At 41.6% G+C, this 24,868-nt stretch overlaps 1 protein-coding gene across 1 annotated transcript; it reads right to left on the reverse strand.

Annotated features, from left to right (window-relative positions):
• Positions 1 to 22,052: 22,052 nt before the first annotated feature.
• On the reverse strand, positions 22,053 to 23,003 carry LOC117505386 (homeobox protein HMX3-like). Its single transcript, XM_034165030.1, has 2 exons — positions 22,688 to 23,003; positions 22,053 to 22,608 (listed from the first exon to the last, which is right to left on the reverse strand). Exons 1-2 carry the CDS (start codon positions 23,001 to 23,003, stop codon positions 22,070 to 22,072), a joined length of 855 nt encoding a protein of 284 aa, XP_034020921.1. The 3' UTR covers positions 22,053 to 22,069.
• Positions 23,004 to 24,868: the final 1,865 nt, after the last annotated feature.

Raw genomic sequence — 24,868 nt, forward strand, 5'->3', positions numbered from 1 at the left:
CTGGGGTACCTTAAAGACTATTTTAAAATTAAACCATTACTCTTGTTAAAATGGGCATTTAATTGCCAATACCAGTTGATAGTTGTCTTGATTCCGAACTACAGGCTCTATCAAAGACCCGCGCAGCACCACTTCTATACAACTGCCGAATGGCGGCTGACATGCACAAATAGTGACAAAATGTCAACATTGTCACCACATGGATATGAATATTGTCTCACAGTTCTACTAATGTCAGATCTAGCGTTTGTCTTACTGTTCTCTTTACCTTGAGTCTTGCCCACTGTGTTTGTAATATATGTTTAAACTTTAGCTCTTTGCGCATCATGATGTGAACTATCCTTGTGTAGTTGTGGAAAATTGGCCAGCTGAAGATTGCGAGATTATTGCAGTTGTGTGCTCTGCACAGCATACTACACTGAAAAAAGAGAATGTTTGAACCAACTTAGTGTTACAATTTGTAAAAACCTGAATGAATTAAGTTGTTTGAAAGTTAAATCAACTCTAATTTATAAAGTTAAGTTCAAACAACTTAATTCATTCAGGTTTTTAGAAATTGTAACACTTTTTAAGGTGGTTCAAACATTCTTTTTTCAGTGTAGTTAGTATGTCCTTCCCTTACCAAAAAATATTATAAGTATATATAAAAAGTAAACTGGAAGTATACTTGAAACATACTTGCATGTACTACTTTTTGGTAAGTGTTAGCTTGACTAAATTAGCTTTGGCTGTTTTTGGCTTGAAGCTATTGTTATAAAAATCGTACAGTTGCATTTGGAAATGGACTCCACACACATTGGCATTTATTTATTTATTTTAACTTTAGTCTGGGCAGAAAAATCATTTGTTGCTGCAAAACTCTGGAAAATACATCATACATCTTGTTGGCATTAGCCCTTTCACTCTACACTCATTTGCTGTTCATACAAAGGTCAACTCATTTACACATTCAAAACTGTATAAATTTGAACTTTTCATGCAATGCATTCCCACAGGGTGTATCACTTTCCTCTACACAAGACTGTCGTTTCTGACATTATATGTCAGAAACACTTGCTTTACTGTGACAATGTGAAAACCGCTAGTTTCAGCCTTGCCCTGCTGTCCGTTGCTGCCATCCATCCATTTTCTTCCGCTTTATCGGGTCCTCCCTCCTCCCGAGTGACCGAGCTCCTCACCCTATCTCTAAGGGAGTGCCCAGCCACCCTGCGGAGGAAACTCATCTCGGCCACTTGTGCTCGCGATCTCGTTCTTTCGGTCATGAGCCAAATCTCATGACCAGAGGTGAGGATCGGAACGTAGATCGATCGGTAAATCGAGAGCTCTGCCCCCCTACTCAGCTCTCTCTCCACCACGACGGTCCGATACAGCGACCGCATCACTGCAGATGCTGCACCGATCCCTCTATCGATCTCACGCTCCATCCGTCCCTCACTCGTGAACAAGACCCCAAGATACTTAAACTCCTCCACAGAGGCAAAGACACTCCACCGACCTGAAGAGGGCAAAGCACCTTTTCCCGGTCAAGAAACATGGGCTCGAATTTGGAGGTGCTGATTTTCATCCCGGACGCTTCACACTCAGCTGCGAACCACCCCAGTGCACGCTGAAGGTCCTGATTTGACGAAGCCAACAGAACCACATTGTCCGCAAACAGCAGAGACGAGATTCTGTGGTTCCCAGACCAGACCCCCTCTACACCCTGGCTGCGCCTAGAAGTTCTGTCCATAAAAATAATGAACAGAATAATGAACAGAACCGGTGACAAAGGGCAGCCCTGGCGGAGGCCAACGTGCACTGGAAACAGGTTTGATTTACTACCGGCAATGCGAACCAAGCTCCTGCTATGGTCGTACAGGGACCGGATAGTCCTTAGCAAAGGACCCCGTACTCCCGGAGCACCCCCCCACAGGGTGCCCAGAGGGACACGGTCGAACGCCTTCTCCAGATCCACAAAACACATGTGGACTGGTTGGGCGAACTCCCATGAACCCTCGAGCACCCGATGGAGCGTGTAGAGCTGGTCCAGTGTGCCGCGACCAGGACGAAAACCACACTGCTCCTCCTGAATCCGAGGTTTGGCCATCAGTCAAATTCTCCTCTCCAGTACTCTGGAATAGACCTTACCGGGGAGGATGAGGAGTGTGATCCCCCTATAGTTGGAACACACCCTCTGGTCCCCCTTCTTAAACAGAGGAACCACCACCCCGGTCTGCCAATCCAGAGGCACTGTCCCCGATCGCCACGCGATGTTGCAGAGGCGTGTCAGCCAAGACAGTCCCAGAACATCCAGAGACTTAAGGTACTCAGGTCGGATTTCTGCCACCAAGGAGCTTTCTAACCACGTCTGTGACTTTGGCCAGGGTAATGGATGAATCCGCCTCTGAATCCCCAGTCTCTGCTTCCTCTTCGGAAGACATGATGATGGGATTGAGGAGATCCTCGAAGTATTCCTTCCACCGCCTGACAACATCCCCAGTCAGGGTCAACAGCTCCCCACCCGCACCGTAAACAGTGCTGGTGGAGAGCTGCTTCCGCCTCCAGAGGCATCGGACGGTTTGCCAGAATCTCTTCGAGGCCAATTGATAATCCTCCTCCATGGCCTCCCCGAACTCCTCCCAGACCCGAGTTTTTGCCTCTGCGACCGCACGGGCTGCGGCACGCTTGGCCTGCGGCACGCTTGGCCTGCTGGTACCTGTCAGCTGCCTCCGGGGTCCCACCTACCAACAAAGATAAGTAGGACTCCTTCTTCAGCTTGACAGCATCCCTTACTTCCGGCGTCAACCACCGGGTTCAGGGATTGCCGCTGCGACCGGCACCAGAGACCTTATGACCACAGCTACGAGCGGCCGCATTGACAATGGAGGTGGAGAACATGGTCCACTCGGACTCCATGTCCTCCCCTCCCAGCAGATCCTACTCACCACCAGGTGGTGATCGGTCAACATCTCTGCCCCTCTCTTCACTCGAGTGTCCGAGACACGTGGCCGAAGGTCAGATGATACGACTACAAAGTCAATCATCGACCTCCGGTTCAGGGTGCCCTTGTGCCACGTGCACTTATGGACACCCTTGTGCTCGAATATGGTGTTCGTGATGGACAAACTGTGACTAACACAGAAGTCCAACAACTGAACACCACTGGGGTTCAGAACGGGGAGGCTGTGCTTCCCGATCACCCCCCTCCAGGTCTCACTGTTGCCGCCCACGTGGGTGTTGAATTCCCCCAGGAGAACAATGGAGTCCGCAGTCGGAGCACTATCTAGTACCCCTCCCAGGGACTCCAAGAAGGTCAGGTACTCTGCACTGCCGCTCAGCCAGTAAACCAAGACAACGGTGAGAGACCTGTCCCCGACCCGAAGGCATAGGGACGCGACCCTCTCGTTCACTGGAGTGAACTCCAACACATGGCGACTGAGCTGGGGAGCAATAAGCAATGCGACCCCAGCTCTCCGCCTCTCCCCATGGGCAACGCCAGTAAAATGAAGCGTCCAGCCCCTCTCCAGGAGTTGGGTACCAGAGCCCAAGCTGTGCGTGGAGGTGAGCCCGACTATCTCTAGTCGGTATCGCTCAACCTCCCGCACAAGCTCAGGCTCCTTCCCCCCCAGTGAGGTGACATTCCACGTCTCAACAGCCAGGGGCTATGAGCATGGACCGAGCCGCTGGGCCACCCGCCCTCGACCGCCACCCAATCCTCTCTGCATCCGTTGCTGTCAATTACCCTTAAATAAATACATTTATTGTCACAGTTACAACAACCACGTGAAATATTTTACTGACAATGAGTTAAAACATTGTTTTGCTTTTAAATAATACGCTCCAAGTTGGAGCGTATTATTTTAATGTGACCTCTTGACACCTTTAGAATAGGTCAAGGTTAGCCATCTTTGAACATGTCTAAGGTCTGTGTCCCAAGAATGCTCCCTACGAATTTGAAGACCCTGGCAGTAATAGAACTGGAGTTATGCTGAGCACAGACAGACAGACGTATGCAAAGTCCATATTTTGGCCTTGGATAACCAGTGAAGACCGCAAGTCAACAAGACCCGAGGTCATGTTCAGGAGGAAAATTTTTTCGCGGAACTGTTTTTATTAATTTAGCATCTAGTAAAATATTCAGGAACAGCCACATACTGTATATAGTATAGCACTTAAAAACATGAGTGATTTGAACACAGTGGAGCTTTTCAGATATCTCTGGCTGCTGGCAAAAAATATCTGTCGCAACTGCTTTTGTGTTGTGCAGTTTAGTGGAAATGCAATACGTACGACACACTGGATTGTTATTTCTCACTATTACTGGCATGTTTGCCCAATTATAATGATGCATATATGCAATGCTTGCATCTCTTATACAGTGAGGAAATGAAGGCACGAGGATGGTTGTAACAGTTACCCAAACGAACAATGGCTCTTAAGCCATTTAAACAATAGCAACAACAAAAATCTAGTTCTACAATTTGATTTATGTGATGCACTTGGCTGTCGTTTCACAGGGAATATGTCATCTCCTTGTAGGTTTTCTACAAGACTCACTTTGCTTCTAAGTGATAAATAACCGGTTTCTAATTTCCAAAGTGTAGGTGTTTAATGAGGCCTAAGACATTTTATTCTTTACAAATGTGTGCACTGGTGAGTACAATCGTGCAATGCTATCTGGCACAGACACTCTCTGGCGGCGGGGAGGCAAAATCTGCAGCCTCGAACTGCTCCACTTAAGGGAGGCTGATGTGAGCGGAGCAGACAGGCGAGAGTGGAAGGCCCTGCAGTCATGCAAAATGCAAAAGAAATATGACTTTATTACAGCTCCCTAATGGTGACATAACAATCTGTTCAGCCACTTCCCTTCAAATCTCAAAGCATTTTTTTTTTTTTTTTTTTTTTAGAACGTGCTGGGTTAGGTTTTAAAACAAATTCAGCACAAAGCAGAGTTTGAAATACATCTTTAAAAAGCACATTGTTAATAGCATTTAAATTGCTATATTTTCAAAAACAAATTCTGTTGGAAAAATATCTAAGTATTCCATCGATGACACCACAAATGTTCCTTTGTATTAACAATTATTGATTAATTAATTGTATTATAGTCATCTGGGATCACACTTCTGGCTGCTTTTCAGAACTATTTTTCACTATTTGCATGCTCACTGCGTTTTTGAATGAAGGCATCGGCTGCAGTGTCACTTTACAAATGCAAAACTGACAGCGTGCACTTAATGATGCATATTGTATGTCACCTTTTTGGCACACACTGCTGTGATGCCAGCAGTTGTAAAGCAATGGACCTTGTATAAAAGGCTCAACATCAAAAATGTTTAAAGGACAAACAAAAAATTGTAAAATACTGGAATTAATTAGATTTTCTGTTTGCCTGCTGACTGTGTTGAGGGTTCCAATGTAAAGAACCTGGAAAATTGCTCATGATCATTTTAGGGAAATTGCACCAAAAACAACATTTTGCAGCTATCCATTTGTGGAGCAAAGCAATAAATAAAGACAAATTCTGTTTTCTCTTGTACAGCTTTGGGATTCGTGTGGTGAATAATGCACGGCTGAAGGCATTCGTCTCTCCTCGCTGCATCTTTTCGTGGACACCAAGGGAATATCAAGGTTAGTACGAGCCAATTATTTATTGGACGACGTGATTCTCCTCCCACCCCACTCCCACCCCACTCCCACCGCTCTATAAAATGGTACGCTACAATAGCAAATATAAAGTGTTCCGTTTTCATCCTTAATACATGATAGCAGCATCATTATCAGTGACAGGATGGTGATATATCAGGAATAAATTTAAGAAATGTGTGAGAGGACATACAAGGTCTATTAGAAAAGTATCCTACCTTTTTATTTAAAAAAAAAACACTATATGGATTTGATTCATATGTTTTTACATCAGCCAAGCTTGAACCTTCGTGCGCATGCGTGAGTTTTTCCACACCTGTCGGTGACGTCATTCGCCTGTGAGCACGCCTTGTGGGAGTGGTGGTCCAGCCCCCTCATCGGATTTTCATTGTCTGAGAAGTTGCTGAGAGACTGGCGCTGTGCTTCATCAAAATTTTTTCCAAAACTGTGAGGCACATCCGAGTGGATACCATTTGACAAATTAAGCTGGTTTTCGGTGAAAATTTTAACGGCTGAGAGATTTTGGATTGTTTCTATCGCTGTAAGGTCTTCCCACGGAGCGGGACGTCGCCATCCTGTTTCAAGCTGAAAACCTCAAAATTTAAGCCTCTGTTGACCCAGGACGTTGTGAGAGAACAGAGAACTTTCAGAAGAGGTCACGATCAGCAGTTTATCCGGACATTCCACTGTTAAAGGAGATTTTTTTTTAATGAAAGACGTGCGGACGGATTGGCGCATTGGCCCGCAGCTGCGCCCGCCACAAGAAAAACACCTCCGTGTTGATAACCATTTGTAAAATCCAGGCGGCTTTTGGTGGCTTTCAGTTGAGTGAGTATCTGAGAAATTGTTTAACAGCAGGGCATGTTCTAAGTTGTCCTTAAGGCTTCCAGCGGAGGTGTTTTTCCTGTGGCAGGCGCGCTGCGCCGGCTGCGAGCCGATGCGCCAATGTGTCCGCACGTCTTTCATTAAAAAATCTAATTTAACAGTGGAATGTCCGGATAAGCTGCTGATCCCGACCTCTTCTGAAAGTTCTCTGTTCTCTCACGACATCCTGGGTCAACAGAGGCTTAAATTTGGAGGTTTTCAGCTTGAAACAGGATGACGACGTCGCCTCGGAGTGCTGCGACGTCCTGCTCCGTGGGAAGTCCTTACAGAGATGGAAACAATCCAAAATCTCTCATCAGCCGTTAAAATGTTCACCGAAAACCAGCTTAATTTGTCGAATGGTGTCCACTCAGATGTGCCTCACAGTTTTGGAGAACATTTTGATGAAGCACAGCGCCAGTCTCTCAGCAACTTCTCAGACAAAGGAATTCCGACGAGGGGGCTCGACCACTCCTCCCACAAGACATGCTCACGGGAGAATGACGTCACCGACAGGCGTGAAAAAACTCTTGCAAGCCCACGAGGGTTCAAGCTTGGCTGATGTAATCACACGTGATTCAAATCCATATGGTTTTTAAAAAAATAATAAGGTCGGATACTTTTCTAATAGACCTCGTACAACTACAAAGCAATACTGCAGTACTGAGGATTATCATGACGCTTGGGGACCTTTTCAGCAGTTTTCAACATAATTTTTGTTGTATATTGTATCTATTTATTATGACAGTAGCCAGTAAGACCTTTTAATAATGACTTAAAATGTTTGTTTTTACCACCCGTGAATTAGCATTATGTTTGCAGGTATGTCACCAAGAGTTGTGTAGCTATTATGTTTCTACTTTGCAGTTTTTAAAAACTAAGATCAGTGATTCATGTGGTTTGTACTGGAGCTGTACTTACACAGAATATTTGTCTGTCTAGCTAGTTGGGGCAGGTTGTTGGGACATGCCGTGTTTGACTCTTTGCGCTTGTTTGGTTTTTTTCTTGATATGGTTAGTGCCCCCCATATATCGCACGCTCATTCACTTTTTCAAATGGGCTTTCTTGTAAACTCATTGAAGTGTAACTTTTAAAACCACAACTAAATGTTCCTCCAACTTTTTCTACTTGTGTTTACAACAATGGGTATTATATTACATTCCTTGTTTTCTAAATTCAGTCTTTTCCATTCCCAATATGGGCAATATTTGGACAGCAGCTACTGCACAAATAAACAGAAACATGCAAGATGGCTGTAATAATCCATAAGATAAATGGTTCCATTTATTTATTTTCTGACACTTGTCCCAGTCCGGATCGTGGTGGAAATAGTCCTCTAACTCTTTCTGGGAGATCTCTGAGATGTTCCCATGGCATCTAGGAGATTTAATCCCTCCAACGTGTCCTGGGTCTGGCACTCTAAGTTACACTTTGAATAAATGAATATTTAAAAGGTCTCCTTTACAAGGTCTTTTTCTGTGTATTGGATGTAAAATAACCTTTTCTATAGCAAAACATTTTAGATGTGGGTGTTGACATAAAAAAAAAAAATTACTTAAATGTTTTGTGATGGTCTAAATTGAACTGTGACCTTTGCAGCCCATCATTCATGTTGGCTGATGATCAGTGTTGACAGCCGTGTTTAACACTGGAGTAGATGGCAGGTGACAGGTTGCATGAGAGTCCTTTGAGCATCTCCACGCATCTCTGATGATGATACTGATTAGAGTTCAGCCTCGGGCTTTTGTCATGGCAACTCCACTTAACAGCTGAAATGTGCTAAGGAATTCATCAGGTGGCACTTTTATTATTTAGAATCTTAAAAATACAAGGGCACCGCACTCATAGAACGCAAACCTCCATCAACACTACTTTCCAATTCCACAAATTTTTGCCTTGGAAAACATTTTCAAGGTCAAATTTCTGTTTGAAGTGGCTTTTCATAAGCTAAAATATGATACAAAATGTAGATCAAAAGGGGTTTGCAATGTTAAAATCAAATATCCACTAAATCCATAATACAGATCAGATGCGGATCAAACTTAGTCTGTTCATTGAGAGTGCCAGTTTGCACTTCAGTGTCATAAATGAGAATGATTGAGGCACTTTTGACTGAGATATAATGCAAAATGTACACCAAATGGGTTTTTCAATATTAAATTCAAATGTCCACAAAATTCACAGTCCGGATCAGATCCGGATCAAACTTTGTCAGATGATAGTGAGTGCCAGTCTGGACCTCAGTTTCAAATATGAGAGTGATTGGGGTACGTTTGATTAAGATATAATGTAAAATATACATTTAAATGAGGTTTCAATGTTAAATTTAAAAGGCCACAAAATCTGTAATCTCGATCATATCCAGATCAAACTTTGTCAGGTGATAGTGAACAACAGTCTGCACCTCACTTTCAAATATGAAAGTGATTGGGACAGGTTTGCTTGAGATATAATGTAAAATATACATTTAAATGGGGTTTTCAATGTTAAATTTAGCAGGCCATAAAATGTCATCTGGTTCAGATTCAGATCAGACTTTCTCATTAAATAAAGGACACCATCCTACCTACGTATTGAATAAGAAAGAAATTTGATTGTTTTTGACAGTTATGAATTTTTGAGAATTCGTTCAATGTTAAAGACAGGGGTTTTTCCTGACTTTGACTTTTGACCTATGACCTTGAAAATTTAATCAGTTCTTACCTATGAGGTTATGAATTTTCAGTAATTCCATAACAATATATATGAAAAATTGTGGGTTTCAGGCTGTTCACAGAAAGACAGACAGACAAACAGGGGCGAAAACATAACCTCCGCCCAACTTTGTTGGCGGAGGTTTTGAACAAAACACAAGTGTTGTGGTTTATGTTATATTTTTAAGGCAAGTGTATAAGATGTGATGTGGCATACCTGTCCACCACGAGTTAAGCTGAGTGTCTGTAACATTGTAATTAACAGAACATTTAGTTGATTTGCACCGTTTGTGTTTGCAGATCACTTTAAGCCACAGGATGGGCTTCAAACAGAAATAGCAGACGATTTTAAAAATGGTTTGCCAACGGGGGTCAGAACTCTGGCGTTGACACAAAATATTTTGCACTTGTGACCAGAACTGCAGAACTGATCTGATCATGAGCTTCAAGGTTCCAGGTTGTCAAATATGAGGATTTGCAGGTATACCTTTTTTTTTCCCCCCCATCACTCTAAATATCTTTTAAGGTTTTGGATTGTTGGCCAAACAGGTAAATATAACATGTCAGTGTGTTTAAATGGCGACTGGCTGTTTTTCCTAATTTGTTTTGTGAAAATAAATGTCTGATTAAAATTAAGAACTACATTAACGGCTCATGGAAATATGTATTGATGTGCTTTTTTTTTTTCTTTTTTTTTTTTGGACATAAGAGATGTGGGTTAGATTAAAGTTCTGTTGGCAATTGCCTGGAAAAAGAAAGTAAAGCGACAGGAAACCACCAGCTGTCTTTTTCACACAAAAGTTCTCATGTTGAGTCAGCCAGTTTTTACATGGAAGAAAGAAATGTCAAACTTAAAGGATGGATTTTTTTTTTTTTTTTTTTTTTTTGCATATTGGGTGATAAAGTCTGTATAAAGTGCTCTCAGTGCTGCCACATGTGGAAGCCAGTTACACTACAGGTCAGATCTGGGAACATGCATTGGTGGTGAGGGTTGTCACACCTTGGGTCATGGATGACAACACTACACATTGCCAAATTTTGATGCTCTGTCAGCAAACCTTACCGTCAAAACCGACGCACTGGGTACCCCATTGTGACATTTAGTGACGTGCAAGGTAGCAGGTTAGCATACAGTAGCCTAATTTCTCTCTGTTAATGTCCAAAACTATCTGCTTGACTCCTGCTTCATCCATCGACTCAGCAGGCAACATTTAGGGTTCAGCTTAACCTGCAAATCACATTTCGATGATTGGTCATGGCAAGGGTTTGGCGTCAATATATGATGAACTGGGTGTGAGAATGTGTTGGGAAACCACCCAGACAGACATCTGGTCCATCCACACCAGCTATCTGCTGTAGCCAAGTGAAAGCTGGGAACCCTCTTAGCCTTCTCCACCCTCTAAGGTCCTCAACACTAAGGCACCTGTGTGCTGGATCATGCTCAGAGAAATGCGCCACATGGCCAAAATTTCATAGCTGACATTGCCTTACAATGCGAGTGATACTCCTCACCTTCAACCTACTGGTGTAACCATTCCAGCTGCATCCAAGGATGCGATAGATAGATATCATCTTAACCTCCTGGTGTAACCATTCCAGCTGCATCCAAGGACTATGTGACTAATCAAGAATTGAATAATCATATTTGTGCTAATCTTGATGTTGTGCTTCATGAACAAGTGGTGCTTCCAGTGAAAATGGATTTCAATTTTTTTTTTAAATCAGATTGAGGAGTTGATGTTGTGACATAGGAATTGGAGTAACAAGCTGTAGTTGAGGGTTCAATTCTAGGAGTGTCCGCTTCGGGGTTAAAATCTATGTGTCCTCCGAGACATTTCTTCTGCACTGCCCTAGTCCACCCAGCTGTAGATGAGTGCCAACCTTGGCTGGGGAATACCCTGCAATGGACTGGAGTCCCTGCATGGGGACTACAGTCAGCCAGTTGGCATCAGATGCTGGAATTTCCTGCTGGAAACTCCTGCAGAGCTACAGGGTCTACAGAAGTGCCCAGAATGTGAACTCTGACCACAGACTTGTTGCTCCTCCTCCAAAGGATTTAGCTGAAGTCCCACAGGCTGCCATCTGCTCCATGTCCCAGGCTTTAATTTAGCTAGACTTTCAAGTTAAGAGTGTAATTTTGGGTGGAAAATTTGCAAACAAGGATACAGCAAATCACCCAACTGGATCTCACTGCCTTATTTTGCAACAGGATCCCAGCTGCCAATTTCACAAGATGTTTAATCTCAAAGAGCACTCCGTATATTTTCAGAGGAGTAGTAGTGCACAGGTGGAAATGCTGTTCTCCTGGTGTTGTAAGCGATCTTTGCTTCCATTTGGGAAATGTTTCATCTCAACACTCTGAAAGAAAGGATTTGTTGTCCCTATCTAGAAAGGAGAAGTTTGCACCGGGCAAAGTACAGAGAAGGGTCACTGTCAACAGGACAATAATATTGTTGCCAGATGGCATATCAGGACTATACAAAGGTACTGTGAGTGCTGTGTGGATTGGGGCGGAGTGTGGGTGAGCCCTACTGTCTTCAGTTCTGGCATGTACTAGTTGTCATGACCAGGAGTCCAATTGATTGGGTGCCTTTGTTGGTGATGGAGGGTTCACTGTGGACAGTCCTGGGATGTTTGTCAAATCAGTGGATGTGTTGGTTGCAACACATTATAAACGGAGTGAGGAATCAGAACCTCTGGGTTCTGATAGTTCTGCAATTGGAAGTATATTTGAACTACAAAACCACAATAAATCAATAACACTAACAACACTGTTAAACTAACATGAACCACAGTAATATTTAAAACCCCGAACTCCCATCGTGCATTGCAGTACAATGTCCATTGTTCACTGTTGTTTGCTAATATCACTAATTTCTCCAAAAATATTAGTCCTATCAACTTTCCATTTTTGCAGTGTTCATCCTGGACCACAAATGGCAAATGTCAGCTCTCCCCAGTTTCTCAATGATTGAAGCCATACACGCACGCGCACATAATGGCCACATAATGTAGGATACACTGACTTTCACAAGTTAGTTGTTTTGCTCTGACGTTTTGTTTTTTTAATGAAACAATTTTCAGGATAATTATACCTCTCTAGATTTGTTGTATCTGCAAAGTTTCAAACATTAAAATTTTTTTATTTATTTCACGTTTAAAACCTGACACCATCCTGGATTTGTTCAACTCAATAATCCACTATTGATCAGAACAAAAGTCCTTTTAGATGGTGAAGAAAGCAATAAGCTTTTTTCCTCACACATAAACTTTGCACCCAGGCAAATGCCCAAAGACACATTTCTTTCAATGCAAGCATATGCAGACTTTGTGCCTGCCAGCTACGTGTTAGACACTGTAGACTCTTCCCGATTCAGTCGATAGGCTTCCATTAAGAGGAGGTAGGCTGTCAAAGCAACCTGTGACCTCCTCTTGCCCCCTTGGAGCCCACTGGGCTGTGATGTCCGTATCAATGTGAATTTTAGTCCTTAGTACCCATCAGCCACAGTTCCCAGTGTCCATTAGTCTCACGTATCTGTTTCTTCCAACTTGTACTATTGATTTTGGTGTATCATTTTGTACAGAGCATGTACGCTGTCTTGAAATGGGGACTCTCATGCACCAAGTGAATTATGTCACTTACCCAAGTTCATCAGTATTTTCCTTCTGCGGTGATTTTTCATAACGTCTGTCACTGTGGTCACTGCTCATAACTGCTTATGGCTGTGTAGTGGAACAAAGTAGCTGACGCGTACCAGCAGATCACATGGCGTGCAGTTTGAAGTTGGCCTTGGAGGTCAAGCCTTTTCATCTGAGGTCACAATGAAATGACCTGTCACCACACATGAAGCGCGTCACAGCCAATATAGGGCACAATATGGTCACACGTCCCCGGAGAAGAGCTTGTGAATTATTTTTGAAGCACATCTGTCATCTGATTTGTGGCCGATAATGACGAGGGTTCAACTTTTTATGACGGAGTGGTGTGGGTGTGTGTGTGTGTTTGTGTGTGTACATGTGTGTGTATATATATATATATATATATATATATATATATATATATATATATATATATATGATAGTTTTTAAGGGGGTTGAGTGCTCAGATCAGTTTAGCTGATTTTTACTTTACACTGGATGTGCTGCTAAATATTAAGCATTGCTTTTATTTAGGGATGAACATTTATTTGAAATTTGGTGCACTTGGAATGTACCAGGCAAGGTTACGTGATGATCCAACCCAATCTCACTCTGAGTTCAGGATGGCATCATGGAAAGTGATTTAATCAGTGAGTTTGTGATACCGTCACAAAATAGAGTAGATCTTTGTGATGGTTATCACAAAATTTAAGGTGACATGGGGCCGGGGGGGGTGTTACGGTCTTGTTAGGGTTCAAATTAGTGAGTGAAGGGTGACTACATCACAAAAATTGAATACATTTTGTGATGGGATCACGGGAAAAAAATAACTTAAGACTGTGTAGATTATCAGGTTCTTGGACAAAGGTGTTTGGCGAGTACCTTTTCAGGAGAACGAAGGACCATGTTTTCATTGTTCTGTTGCTTAAGAGAGTACTGTATGGTTGTGAGACTTGGCTACAGAACAGTGAATAAGATGATGCAGCCCACTCATGTTGTGTGTGTTTTTTTTTTTTTTTTTTTTTGGTGCCCTCGTCACAAAAAGCGGCCCATTTTCGTGACACGGTTTTTTCATTTTGCTATTTATAATCCTCCCCTGTCTCTTAACTCTAACCATAGCATAAGTGTGTTCCCTGGTGGAACCTTATGTGCCGGCCCGGGCTTTGTGGTCGCAGAATGCGTGACTTCTGTGTTCCCAGGGTGAAGAAGAAGTCAGCGGGTTAGAGCTTTTTCTTATCGTGCACCCACCCTGTGGGTGCAACTATGAGGCAGTTGGAGTCAAGACTTAAAACCCATTTTTATTCTCTTTTATGAATAGTTTTTTTTTATCTGTTTTATTATTTTACTTCTGTTTTTAATTATGTATTTGAATTTTTTATTTATTTTTAATTATTTAATTTTTATGTTGAATTATTCCGTGTGAGGCGCCTTGAGATGGCTTTTGTTGTGATTTTACACATTATAAGATGATTGAATTCCCTCCCCTAAACCTAAACATAACACCCTCGTCACCCCACATTTCCTACCCTGGTTACAAAAAGTGCCCCGTTTTCGTGCCCCCGTCACAAACCCATAGATTAATGTACTTTTCATAATGCCACCACGGACTGTTGTGAGACTGGGCTGGGTCATGATACCTGTGACATTGTGGCCATGTGACTTGTTTATCTGGGTGTGAACAAAAACCTGGGTTGAGGACCCCAGTAAGTGCAAAAAGACCCACTTTTCATCTGCCCACTTGTCATCTGCCATGGGCAGGGAGATGGCAACTTTTGAGAAGTGGTTGTCTTCTTGGGTTGGTGCTGTCCATTGGGGGATGTGGCGTTGCATGACATCAGTGCATGCACAGAGTCCTGACCCTGACCTCAGTGTGAGTTTGACATGGCCTATGAGACTATTGAGCTTAAGGGTCCCAGCGACCATGGGGCATCTGGCAGGGTACACCTTAGACAGGGCGATGCCAGTCTATCTTCAGTAGTTGGGATAGTCTCCAGCCCCCCTGTATTTAGACAGACAAACACATTCACACCTGCACGCACACCTACGGTCAACGTAAAGTTTTCAAGTCACCTAATCTGCATGTCTTTGGATGTGGGAGGAAGGCGAAGCCCCCAAAAAGAACCCAGGCAAACATGGGGAGAAAATACAAACTCCACACAGAAAGGACCCAGGTGGAAATTGAACCGATGACTTTCTTGCTGTTAGGCAACAGTGCTAACCACAAACTACCCTGTTCCCAAAAGAAGTGAACTTTGACTTTATTTATGTCCTCGCCACTCATGCATCACCTCTTCATCAGACACGGTCATTGTAATCCCTCAGCCCCCATTCAATTTACAGAGCCACTCTGTCACTCCAGACCGCGAAAATCGACAAAATTAATGGATCAATGCGCCTTCTGAAAGCCTGGCGGGAGGGTCAAGATTCCCCTTGTCGCTATCAGGTTACAAGTCATAATGAATGGGGTGTTGTTTATGTTGTAAAGTGTAGCGTCATGCAGTCCTTTGAACAAACCGCGTTCTTAGCCAGAGCTCAGTACCTCACAGGCAGTTTTCAGGGGTTCTAGGGATGTTCTAAAATTGGAAAATAGACGTATCACTGTAAACCATGTAAATAAAGGATTATGTGTAAATGGAAGTGATTTTGGTGGCATAAATCTTGATAATATGAGCAATATTTATACCAGGAAATTTTGAATTTTGAAGGAAAAGTCCTTTCTTCCAGTACCTCCAATACAGTTTAGATTTTTGGCCCAGAATTGAAAGGGAGACCAAGACGAGGAGCGTCTGCTTCAACATTTTTGGCCATGTGACACATTTCTCTGTGCATGATCCAGCACAGAGAAACGGTGGTGGATAATGTCTTACTTAGGTGTCTAAGTCTAAGTGTTGAGGACCCCAGTAACTGGAGAAGGCCAAGGGGATGTCCACATTTCACCTGGATGGAGCAGGTAGATGGTGGTTTTGGAGATGTGGGAATGAACCGGCTGTCATCTATGCTGTGCAGTATGCTTCCAGACTTGACTTCAACATGGGCAAGCATCTTCTCAAGACAACTGGCTGTAAAAATGAGGATTTACTTCTGTTTATATTCAAAGGTCTCTACACTTATACAACCTATTTGTTTTAACTTTAGCTTCCTCTTGTAAATTATATTATTCCTTTGTTGGATTACATAGACTGTTAAACCCCTTGCAAACAAAATGTATAGAAATCTCTCTCCATCCTTCTGTCCATGAATCTTATAAGTGCAACTCCTCAAACTGCTTTATGGATTTCAATGAAAGTTCACACAATAGCAGCACATGATGTGAAGCTGGGCATCAAGGAAAATTATCCTAATCGGATATCTTAAAAAGGTGATATTTACCTCTGCCAGTGTAGTTTGTTTGTCTGTTTGTGAACACCCTGAATCCCACAGTTTTTCATATATGGTTATGAAGTTTTTACTGAAGATTCATATCCTGATAGGCAAGAAGTGATTCATTTTTCAAGGTCAAGGGTCAAAGTCAGGAAAAATCTTGGAAATGGGGGAAAAAAAACTATCTTTAACATTGAACAAATATTCAAAAAGTCATAACTCTGTCAAAAACAATCAAATTTATTTCCTATTTGAGAGCACTGTGTAGGCTGGTATCCTAAATCGATTGACCAAGTTTGATCCAGATCTGATCCAGATTCCAGATTTTGTGGCTATTTAAATTTACCATTGAAAACCCCTTTTAATGTACATTTTACATTATATCTTAATCAAACATGACTCTCATATTTGAAAGTGAAGTGCAGACTAGCACTCACTATCACCTGACAAAGTTCAATCTGGATCTGATCTGGATTGTAGATTTTGTGAACATTTGAATTTAATATTGAGAAATCCCTTTGTTGTACATTTTGCCTTATATCTCAATCATAAGTGCCTCAGTCACTCTCATTTGTGACAATGAGGTGCAAACTGGCACTCTCAATGAACAGACTAAGATTGATCCACATCTGATCCGTATTACAGATTTGGCAGATATTTGATATTAACATTGAAAAGCCATTATGATATATATTTTGTATTATATTTTACCTTATAAAAAGCCACTTCTAACAAAAACTTGACCTTGAAATTTTTGTTTCTACTGTCGCTGTCTTAAATAGCTGTTGTATTACACTGTTCAGTTCTGATGTGTCACATTAAGGAAATAAAGGTCATCACATTTTGCGGTTACTGCTCGAAGCAGCTTCAACAGTAATTACTTGCAATTATAAGTGCGCACTGAAACAGCCTGTGGCACAACAAACCAGTTTTGCCAAACAGGACATGCAAATGTAGATTAATGAGTTATTAAACAGCTATTTAAACATTCCAATCTAATTATGAATATGATTAATACGGAAGTATCAGAGTTGTCAGTCTGGTATCAGGAGGTGAGATAAAATGTGATGTCAGAGATGTGTAATGGGCTCCCTAAACTTTGCGCTCTCTGGTTGTTGTTGTGATTCAGACCTACTTAAATCAGTGTTAACACAGATGGTAAATGAGGTTGCAGCAGTTTGGTCACGTTGCTGCGTTTGCTTGTTTGTACTACGAGAGAAACGTTCAGAGCAGTCATTCATTGTGAACGTGTGATCACTCGCAGTTCAGTATCAATGACTTCAAACAACAGTTCTTAGCATTCGTTCTTCTATTGCCGAATAGAAACCATGTGCCGTGTGGGTTACTGATGGTCACACTGGAGAAACGTGCTGACAGTGTTGCATGGCCTTGAGGTGCACATCAGCCTCGTGGATCTTTGCTAAAAATAAAAAATAGTCTTTGTTGCCACTATTGGCAGGAAGTCAATCACATGTATTAAACCACCCCACAAGGCTCGCCAGTCATCAATAGTCCTAAACGAATGCATATGGTGTCTTGGCTTTGGGCTGCCTTTTTGATCAGGTTGAAATTTTAATGGATTTCTCTTCGCCTCTGACAGATGAGGCCGGGGGTTTGCAGCCGGGCTCGGGGCAGACTGCAGGCAGCCAGGGGGGTCATTTGAGCCTTGTGGTTGATGAGCAGAGATGCAAAGAGCCAACACTGCGTTCATGAGTGTCCGACAGCAGGAGAGTCAGGAAGTCTGGCGACTTTAAATCCCACCACCCCATCCCACCCCAGACGCACTATGAGAAACACAAACTGTTCGCTCATACGCTTGTGTTGTCTGAAATTAAATTCATGCAAACCTGCCCCAACTTTAGTCTCAAATGCAACACGCAACAGTGTTGATATTTTGAGTTTCATTATAAAAACGTGTCACCACCGATCAAAATTTCATACATATCGCTATAAAGTTTCAAAAACCATAATAAATAGATTAAATTAACTCTGAGCCAGAACCATGTAGTAACAGATCAGGGGATGAACACGTTTGACTTTTACAATTCAATTTTAACAAAGTCATTATTATATATCTTTTAGCCACATTAATATAGATAATATGGTGCCTTCACAATAGATATTAAAATTTCTAGTGAATTGACACCAAAGTGAGCCATCTTTTAAAAAACAAAATATTTTCCGGTGTTAAGAAAAAAAAAAAAAAAAAAAAAAACTTTCTCTACCTGTCACTTTAAATGGAAAGGACCTGCTGTTTGCCACGCCCACAGTTGTTCATGGACTTCAGTTACATATGTCACAGCAACACGAAATGAGCTGCTTCAGGCTTGAACTTTTTTTAATGGCGGGAAAATGTGCAGTTGTAGAAATGTGGGACTTTCAGACTGCATGCAACTGTAAAAGGGAGATTAAAAAACAATTTTATAGATTATAACCCCTTTTTAAAAAGTAATTACTTAGATTTAGTCTGTAACTAAGCCACTGATTTAGCTTCACTATCCAAGCAACAACAACAAAAAGACATCCAGGAAAGTGTTCATTTCTTGTCGTGGGTGTGGGAAGACGTGTTGGTGATAAATACAGATGTTGTCAATTGGCGAGTTATGATTTGCACGTGGTTCAAGTTTGCTTTCCATCCTGAGGTGGTTTATGTCTGGGTGCTTCTTTAGTTCCCATTTTCAAAGTTTACTTCAGCAGTAATTGGTTATTTTGGGAGCACATGTTGCTGCATTAGTTCGTGGTCTCGCATCACAGTAAGAATGTTCTTTTCACCAATGCCCAGTTCCATTCTGTGTGGAGTTTGCATCCTCACATTTACAGTGTTTTTTTCATCTTGAGCCTCTGGAGTTGCTTCAGGAACCGTGTTGGGCATAAAACGTGCCAAATCGATATGTAGATTCACAGTGGAACCACTGTGGTGACCCAGAACAATCATTTGGTTTCTCCAACAATTATGCAGTTGAATACGCCATAAAATTTGAATGTCCAACAAATTCTGGCTTGGGTTTTTAAGACAATTTTTACTCAAGTATACATTATAAGTGACAACTGGCCTTTACACAGCCTAGGTGATCCCACATTTCTCTTTGTGTTTTAAGACATTATTCAGAAGTCTTAATTCAGTCTGTGCATATATGCTGTTTATTGTAATTTGTATTCTCAATTATTCAGAGTACAATTAAATGAAAGCATATAAACCAGCAAATAAACTCTTAGATTTGGTTCAATATACAGCTGTAAAATACAAGAATTTAGGGGAAAATTTATTTTTAATTGTTTAAATTGATTTCTACCTTATATTTTGATTTTAAAATCATTGTTAAATTTCCATATTTTGTGCCGCAATCCTTAATACTCAGTGTGAATGATGAAATTTCTGATTATTCCTCTTATTTTTGTGTTTTAGATGCACCAATCAAAAAGTGAGGCTGTATTTGCACTGTGTAATTGTTGAGGAAAAGTCACCTCTGCAGACGTGTGAACAGAAAGGTTGGCAGGAATTTAGTAGAGAAAACAAGTGATTTTCAGCCAGACGAAGTGGTTGAGTGAGCAGGTTAACAGCGGCGGGGCCTTGAATGGCTGTGACAGCGAGAAACCAGCTAGAGGCTCCACCGCTGAAGGGGGAAGTGACCCGTAAACGGTGTGTAAGTGCAGCGTGCTGGGCCTTTTAGGAAAAATCTCTCCACAATCACTGACGCAAGTCTGCCTAAATACACATTTGTCTGTTACGGCTCCCTCTTTCTGGAGAGATGTAGTACTGTGCTACAAAAGCATCTGTCTTGTATTTATTTATTTTTCTTACTGGTGTTTTATGCATAATACCCCCCACCACCCCCAAATTTTATTTGTGGTAATTTTCGTGTGTGTATGTATGTATGTATATGTATGTGTATGTATATGTATGTGTATGTATGTATGTATGTGTGTATGTATGTATATATGTGTATAATTTTGCACAGTATCCATTTAAGGGAGATTCAGCACAAAGATGGACTTTATTTGAACTTTGCAAACATTTTGTTGAATGTAAATGAAACTTGTTTGACTAAACGTCTTTAATTGTGTAACAGCAACCAACCACCATATCGTATCGGTGCTTCTTAACATGTTTCATTCTTAAAAGCAACAATAGTAACAGAGTTTTCAACACATTGTTGCTGTTTGGCAATTTTGTTTGGGGGGGGCGGGGGTGTAATTTTTAATTTAACAGAAATTAACATTCCAGCTGAACCGAATAAGTGAATGTTAATGACAAAGTTTGCAACTTTCAGTAACACTTTTTTTTAGGGTGATACCCTACCAACTCGTTAAGCAAGATGTATTAAGAAACGGCTACATCTTGACATTACACTAAACTTTAAAATTTTCTTCTTAAAATTACCTAATTTATATAAACTGTTTATAATTTAAAGTGGTTGCGCGTACAACAAAATGGGAAATTCCTTACAAGAAACTTCAGGTCAAACTTTTGTAGCCAAGATTTCATGCAAAAGACTGTTTGCATAATCTTCTACATAAAAAAAAGGATCTAAAATTTTAATTAAATGTATTTGATCAAAAGGTTACACAAAATGTAGTTTTCTCGAAATAAAAATATTCAGCTAATTTAAGGAAACTTTATTAAAAAAAAAAAAACCTTTAAGACATGTATATGTGAAGTAAACTAGGTAAAAAGTGCATATAGTGCATAATCACATTCACTTTTGGGGTGTTTGGGAATCAAAACTTAGTTGAAATGGGTTTTAGGGGAATAATTGTATACTGTTCAAAAATCTCAGGACAAACCATATTTATATCACGTTTCTCAGTTTCTAGGAGAAAAATACATTTTTCATGAGAACAATCTGTTTTTAACGAGAGAGCAATTGTAGGCCCTTGAAACAGGCCAGTCTGCAGCAATAAAAACTTCACAATCACCAGATTTATATCAAAAATTCAAAATTCACTTTAATCAGTTTGACTTTGACAGCTTTTTTTATTTTATTTCCCAAAGCAACATTGCAGTAAATCACACACAAAATATTAAGTAATAAAACTGACATAAGCATATTGCCTTTTGTAAAAAATAAGATTACCCAATAATATGTCATAGGAATAAGTTGTTTAATTAATTTGTTGTTTTTGAGCAATTAAAGTTTTCTCTGGCCTGATGATATGTAATAGGAATAAATTGTTTATGAATATGTTTTCTCTTGTAATAATAGACCAATAATGTGATAGGAATAAGTTGTTTATTAATTTATTATTGGGCTATTACAAAAGAAAACGACTTTAATTGCTTAAAAACATGTAATGGGAATAAGTTGTTAATGTGTTGTTTTTTAGCAATTAAAGTTAACAGCTGAAATAAAAATACTTTCAAATGTGCTTCTAAAATTCAACTACACCTGCACTGAACACACAAAAAAAGTTGATTTCAAAATCAAATTAAGGTCCTGGAATGACGTTTGAGTCGCCACACATGGTAAAATTGCAAATATTACTTTTTTTATTGCATAATTCATGAATGCGTGACACTGTGTTCACAGTTTAACAGTCTGCCATACGAAATGTTGAGTGAAAACGAATACAAACAAATTCAACACCAACAAAATAAACTTTTACTTACTTTCATTGACATCTCTGCGCAAAGCTCAGGCCTGTCAGACTTTAATGCATGCAGATTTTCTGAATAAGAATAATAATAATAACAAAGAAATGAATAATAATAATACCAAAGTGACGCATGCAAGCCTTGGATTAGTTATGTTGACAGAATTTGGAAAATTTAAGTTTAATTTCAGTAAAAAAAATAAAATAAAATAAAATAATAATAAAAGTGGCAGGCCTTTTTATTTAATTTAAAAAATTGCTCGAGTCTATGGTGTTACCTCGACGAGGAGGAATCATCAGTCTGTGTCGAACAGGCCCAAACATTTGTTGAAATAGACGTAAGGCGCGGTGGCTGGGTTCGGGTACAGCACTGGGAAGTGCACGGGTATCAAACACCCGCCCAGCACGCTGCTGCTGCTGCTGGATCCGCTGCTGTCTTTGTAAAAAGTGGCTAACTGCGCATTATTTCCCACCTCGGGGAAGTGATCGGTGAGCAGCGGGGCCTCCGTGTCCGCTGCCAGCTGCCTCTTCAGCTTGTTGCGGCGGTTCTGGAACCAGATCTTCACCTGCGTCTCGGTGAGCTGCAGGGTGCCGGCCAGGCGCGCGCGCTCCGAGCTGCTCAGGTAGCGTTTCACGTCGAAGGTGGCCTCCAGCTGGAAGATCTGCCTCTTGGAGAAGATGGTCCTCGTCTTCTTCTTGACGGCGTCTCTGCTGTCCGCGGAGCTGCTGCTGCCGCTCCGCCGCTGCAGCGGCTCGGACGCGTCCTCCGCGGCGCCACGCGCGCCTGGTTGCGCACCGGCACGCGGCGGCGCTGCGCTCTCCGGCTTGTTCTGCGCTGTGGAAGCCAAACAGAATGTGATTTTTGACGCACATGTGTGTCTCCCAGAGTCAATAAGAGCTGCCAGGTGCCGTACCTGTCTCTTGCGGCGTCCTCCGGAATTCCCACTCGCTTTTCCGCCCACTTTGCGCTATTTCCTCAGAGTGCGCACCGTTTTTTTTCAGGTTCAGAATGTTGTCAATAGTGAAGGCGCTCCTGCACGGGACATCCTTTTTGCTCATATTCCCGGGCATTTCATGTGTTCCTCGGAGGTTCCGCACACATTGGCGCACTGAGCACCATTGCTCCGCAGCTGCGACGAGCGGCCACAGGAGCCACTGCGCATTTATTCTCTGACTTGCCTGTGATTGGCGCAGCTGTGGGGCTGATGAGGGCGGGATGCCGGCTGCCATATTGTAGCTTTAAACAGCTTTGTGTCGTCACAATCATGTCTGATTGCGCAGTGCGTTCAACTCTTTGATTCCTCTTGTTTGTCACAACCTGCAGGGGCGCATCTAGAAATTTGCTTCTTCGGGGACTCGAGCCTCCTGTATCACTGTGGTAATATTTCAAAACTTGAAAGCTTTTTCTGAAACACTTGTTTCATTCAATGTTTCAAAACTCAATATTTTTTCAGAGTTGTTTGTAAATTTTGGAACAGTGTTTTGAATATTCCAAGTGTTTAAACAGCCCAGTCTCACTGTTTTTCTCTTTTTTTTTTTTTTTTTTTTTTACCATGCCCCCACCACGAGAAGCACACAATTTTTGTGAAGCTTTTTTTTTTTTTACTTTGTGATTTCTAATCTTCCCCTCTCCTAACCCTGACCATAGTGTTTATGTCTACCCCTGCCCCCCAGTCACTCCACATTTCGTGGCCCTGTCATGAAATGAAATTGTCCCCATCACGAAAAGCCCCCGTCACGAACCCATAGATCAGTTAATCAGTGAAATCACCTGGTGGAATCAGTGGCTGCAAAGAAAACCTTGCACCCTGTGGCCCTTTCTGGAACAAGTTGCCCACCCCTGCCATAGATTAATGTACTTTTCGTAATGCTGCTGCGAACTGCTGTGAGACTGGGTTGGTTTAAAACCAGCCCAGTCTCTTTTTTTTTTTTTTTTTTTTTTTACTCAATTACTGACCCTACTCCTACCCCCAACACTAACCTTAACCATAACACCCCCCCCCCCCCCCACACACACACACACACACACTGCACTTTTAATTATGTGCAGCCATCACGGAATGAATTAGAATGAATTTGTGCTCCCATGACAATTTGCACTTTTCGTGATAATATGATGAACCAATAGATTAATGTATATTTCGTGCTGCTGAATCATGACAATCTGTGATGCTTGGGTTGGTTTTTTTTTTTAGATAAACTTTTGTAGGACTTTTTCCCTGTGATCAGCAAAATTACAGTAACTCCTTTAAAAAGTTCTGATCCCCTCTGAAATGTTGTGTTCTTCTGATACATAAGTGTGTGTGTGTGGAATGAAGGAATGAAGCTCCTATTTCGGGCCGTGTTGGCATCTTTTAATATGCACAATGGCCATAACACTAAAATAAAAATAGACGGGACTATCAAGTTGCTTGTTCAGACAGGGTTCATATTTTGTCGCTTCTTGCTGAGCAACATAGCAGCCATTTTAAAGAAAATTTATCTGTAAAAGTAATCATTTATCTGTGTTGCACTAACACTCATGGGGGCACATACTTGTGCAAAATACTGGATTGACTTTGTGTTTTTTTTTTTTGGTGTTTTTTTTTTATTTAATTTGTAACATTGCAAAGTTTTGTGTTCACCAAGTTTAATATAAAGGGCAGAATTCTAGAAACTTTAAGGAGAGGCAGCATGGTGGCTTAGTGGTTAGAACTGTTGCCTCACAGCGAGAAGGTCATGGGTTCAATTCCCACCTGTGGCCTTTCTGTGTGGAGTTTGCGTGTTCTCCCCATGTTTGTGTGGGTTTTGCTCCGGTTTCTTCCCACATCCAAAGACATGTGGGTTAGGTGGATTGGAAACTTTAAATTGTCTGTAGGTGTGCGAGTGGGTGTGACTGTTTGTTTGTCTGTTTGTGGCCCTGTGACAGACTGGCGTCCTGTCCTGGGTGTATCCCGCCTTGCGCTCTGTGACTGCTGGGATAGGCTCCAGCCCCCTGTGACTCCTCCCTCGGGGAGGGATTGGGGGCATAACAGGAAGACAGAGGACAGGAAGGAAAAGAACAGTAGTAGCCAGTAAGCCAGTAGCAAGCAGTATTTCTGGTATTTATATTTGCA

The sequence above is a fragment of the Thalassophryne amazonica genome, chromosome 23 (genome assembly GCF_902500255.1).
Source record: "Thalassophryne amazonica chromosome 23, fThaAma1.1, whole genome shotgun sequence".
Classification (NCBI taxonomy): domain Eukaryota; kingdom Metazoa; phylum Chordata; class Actinopteri; order Batrachoidiformes; family Batrachoididae; genus Thalassophryne; species Thalassophryne amazonica.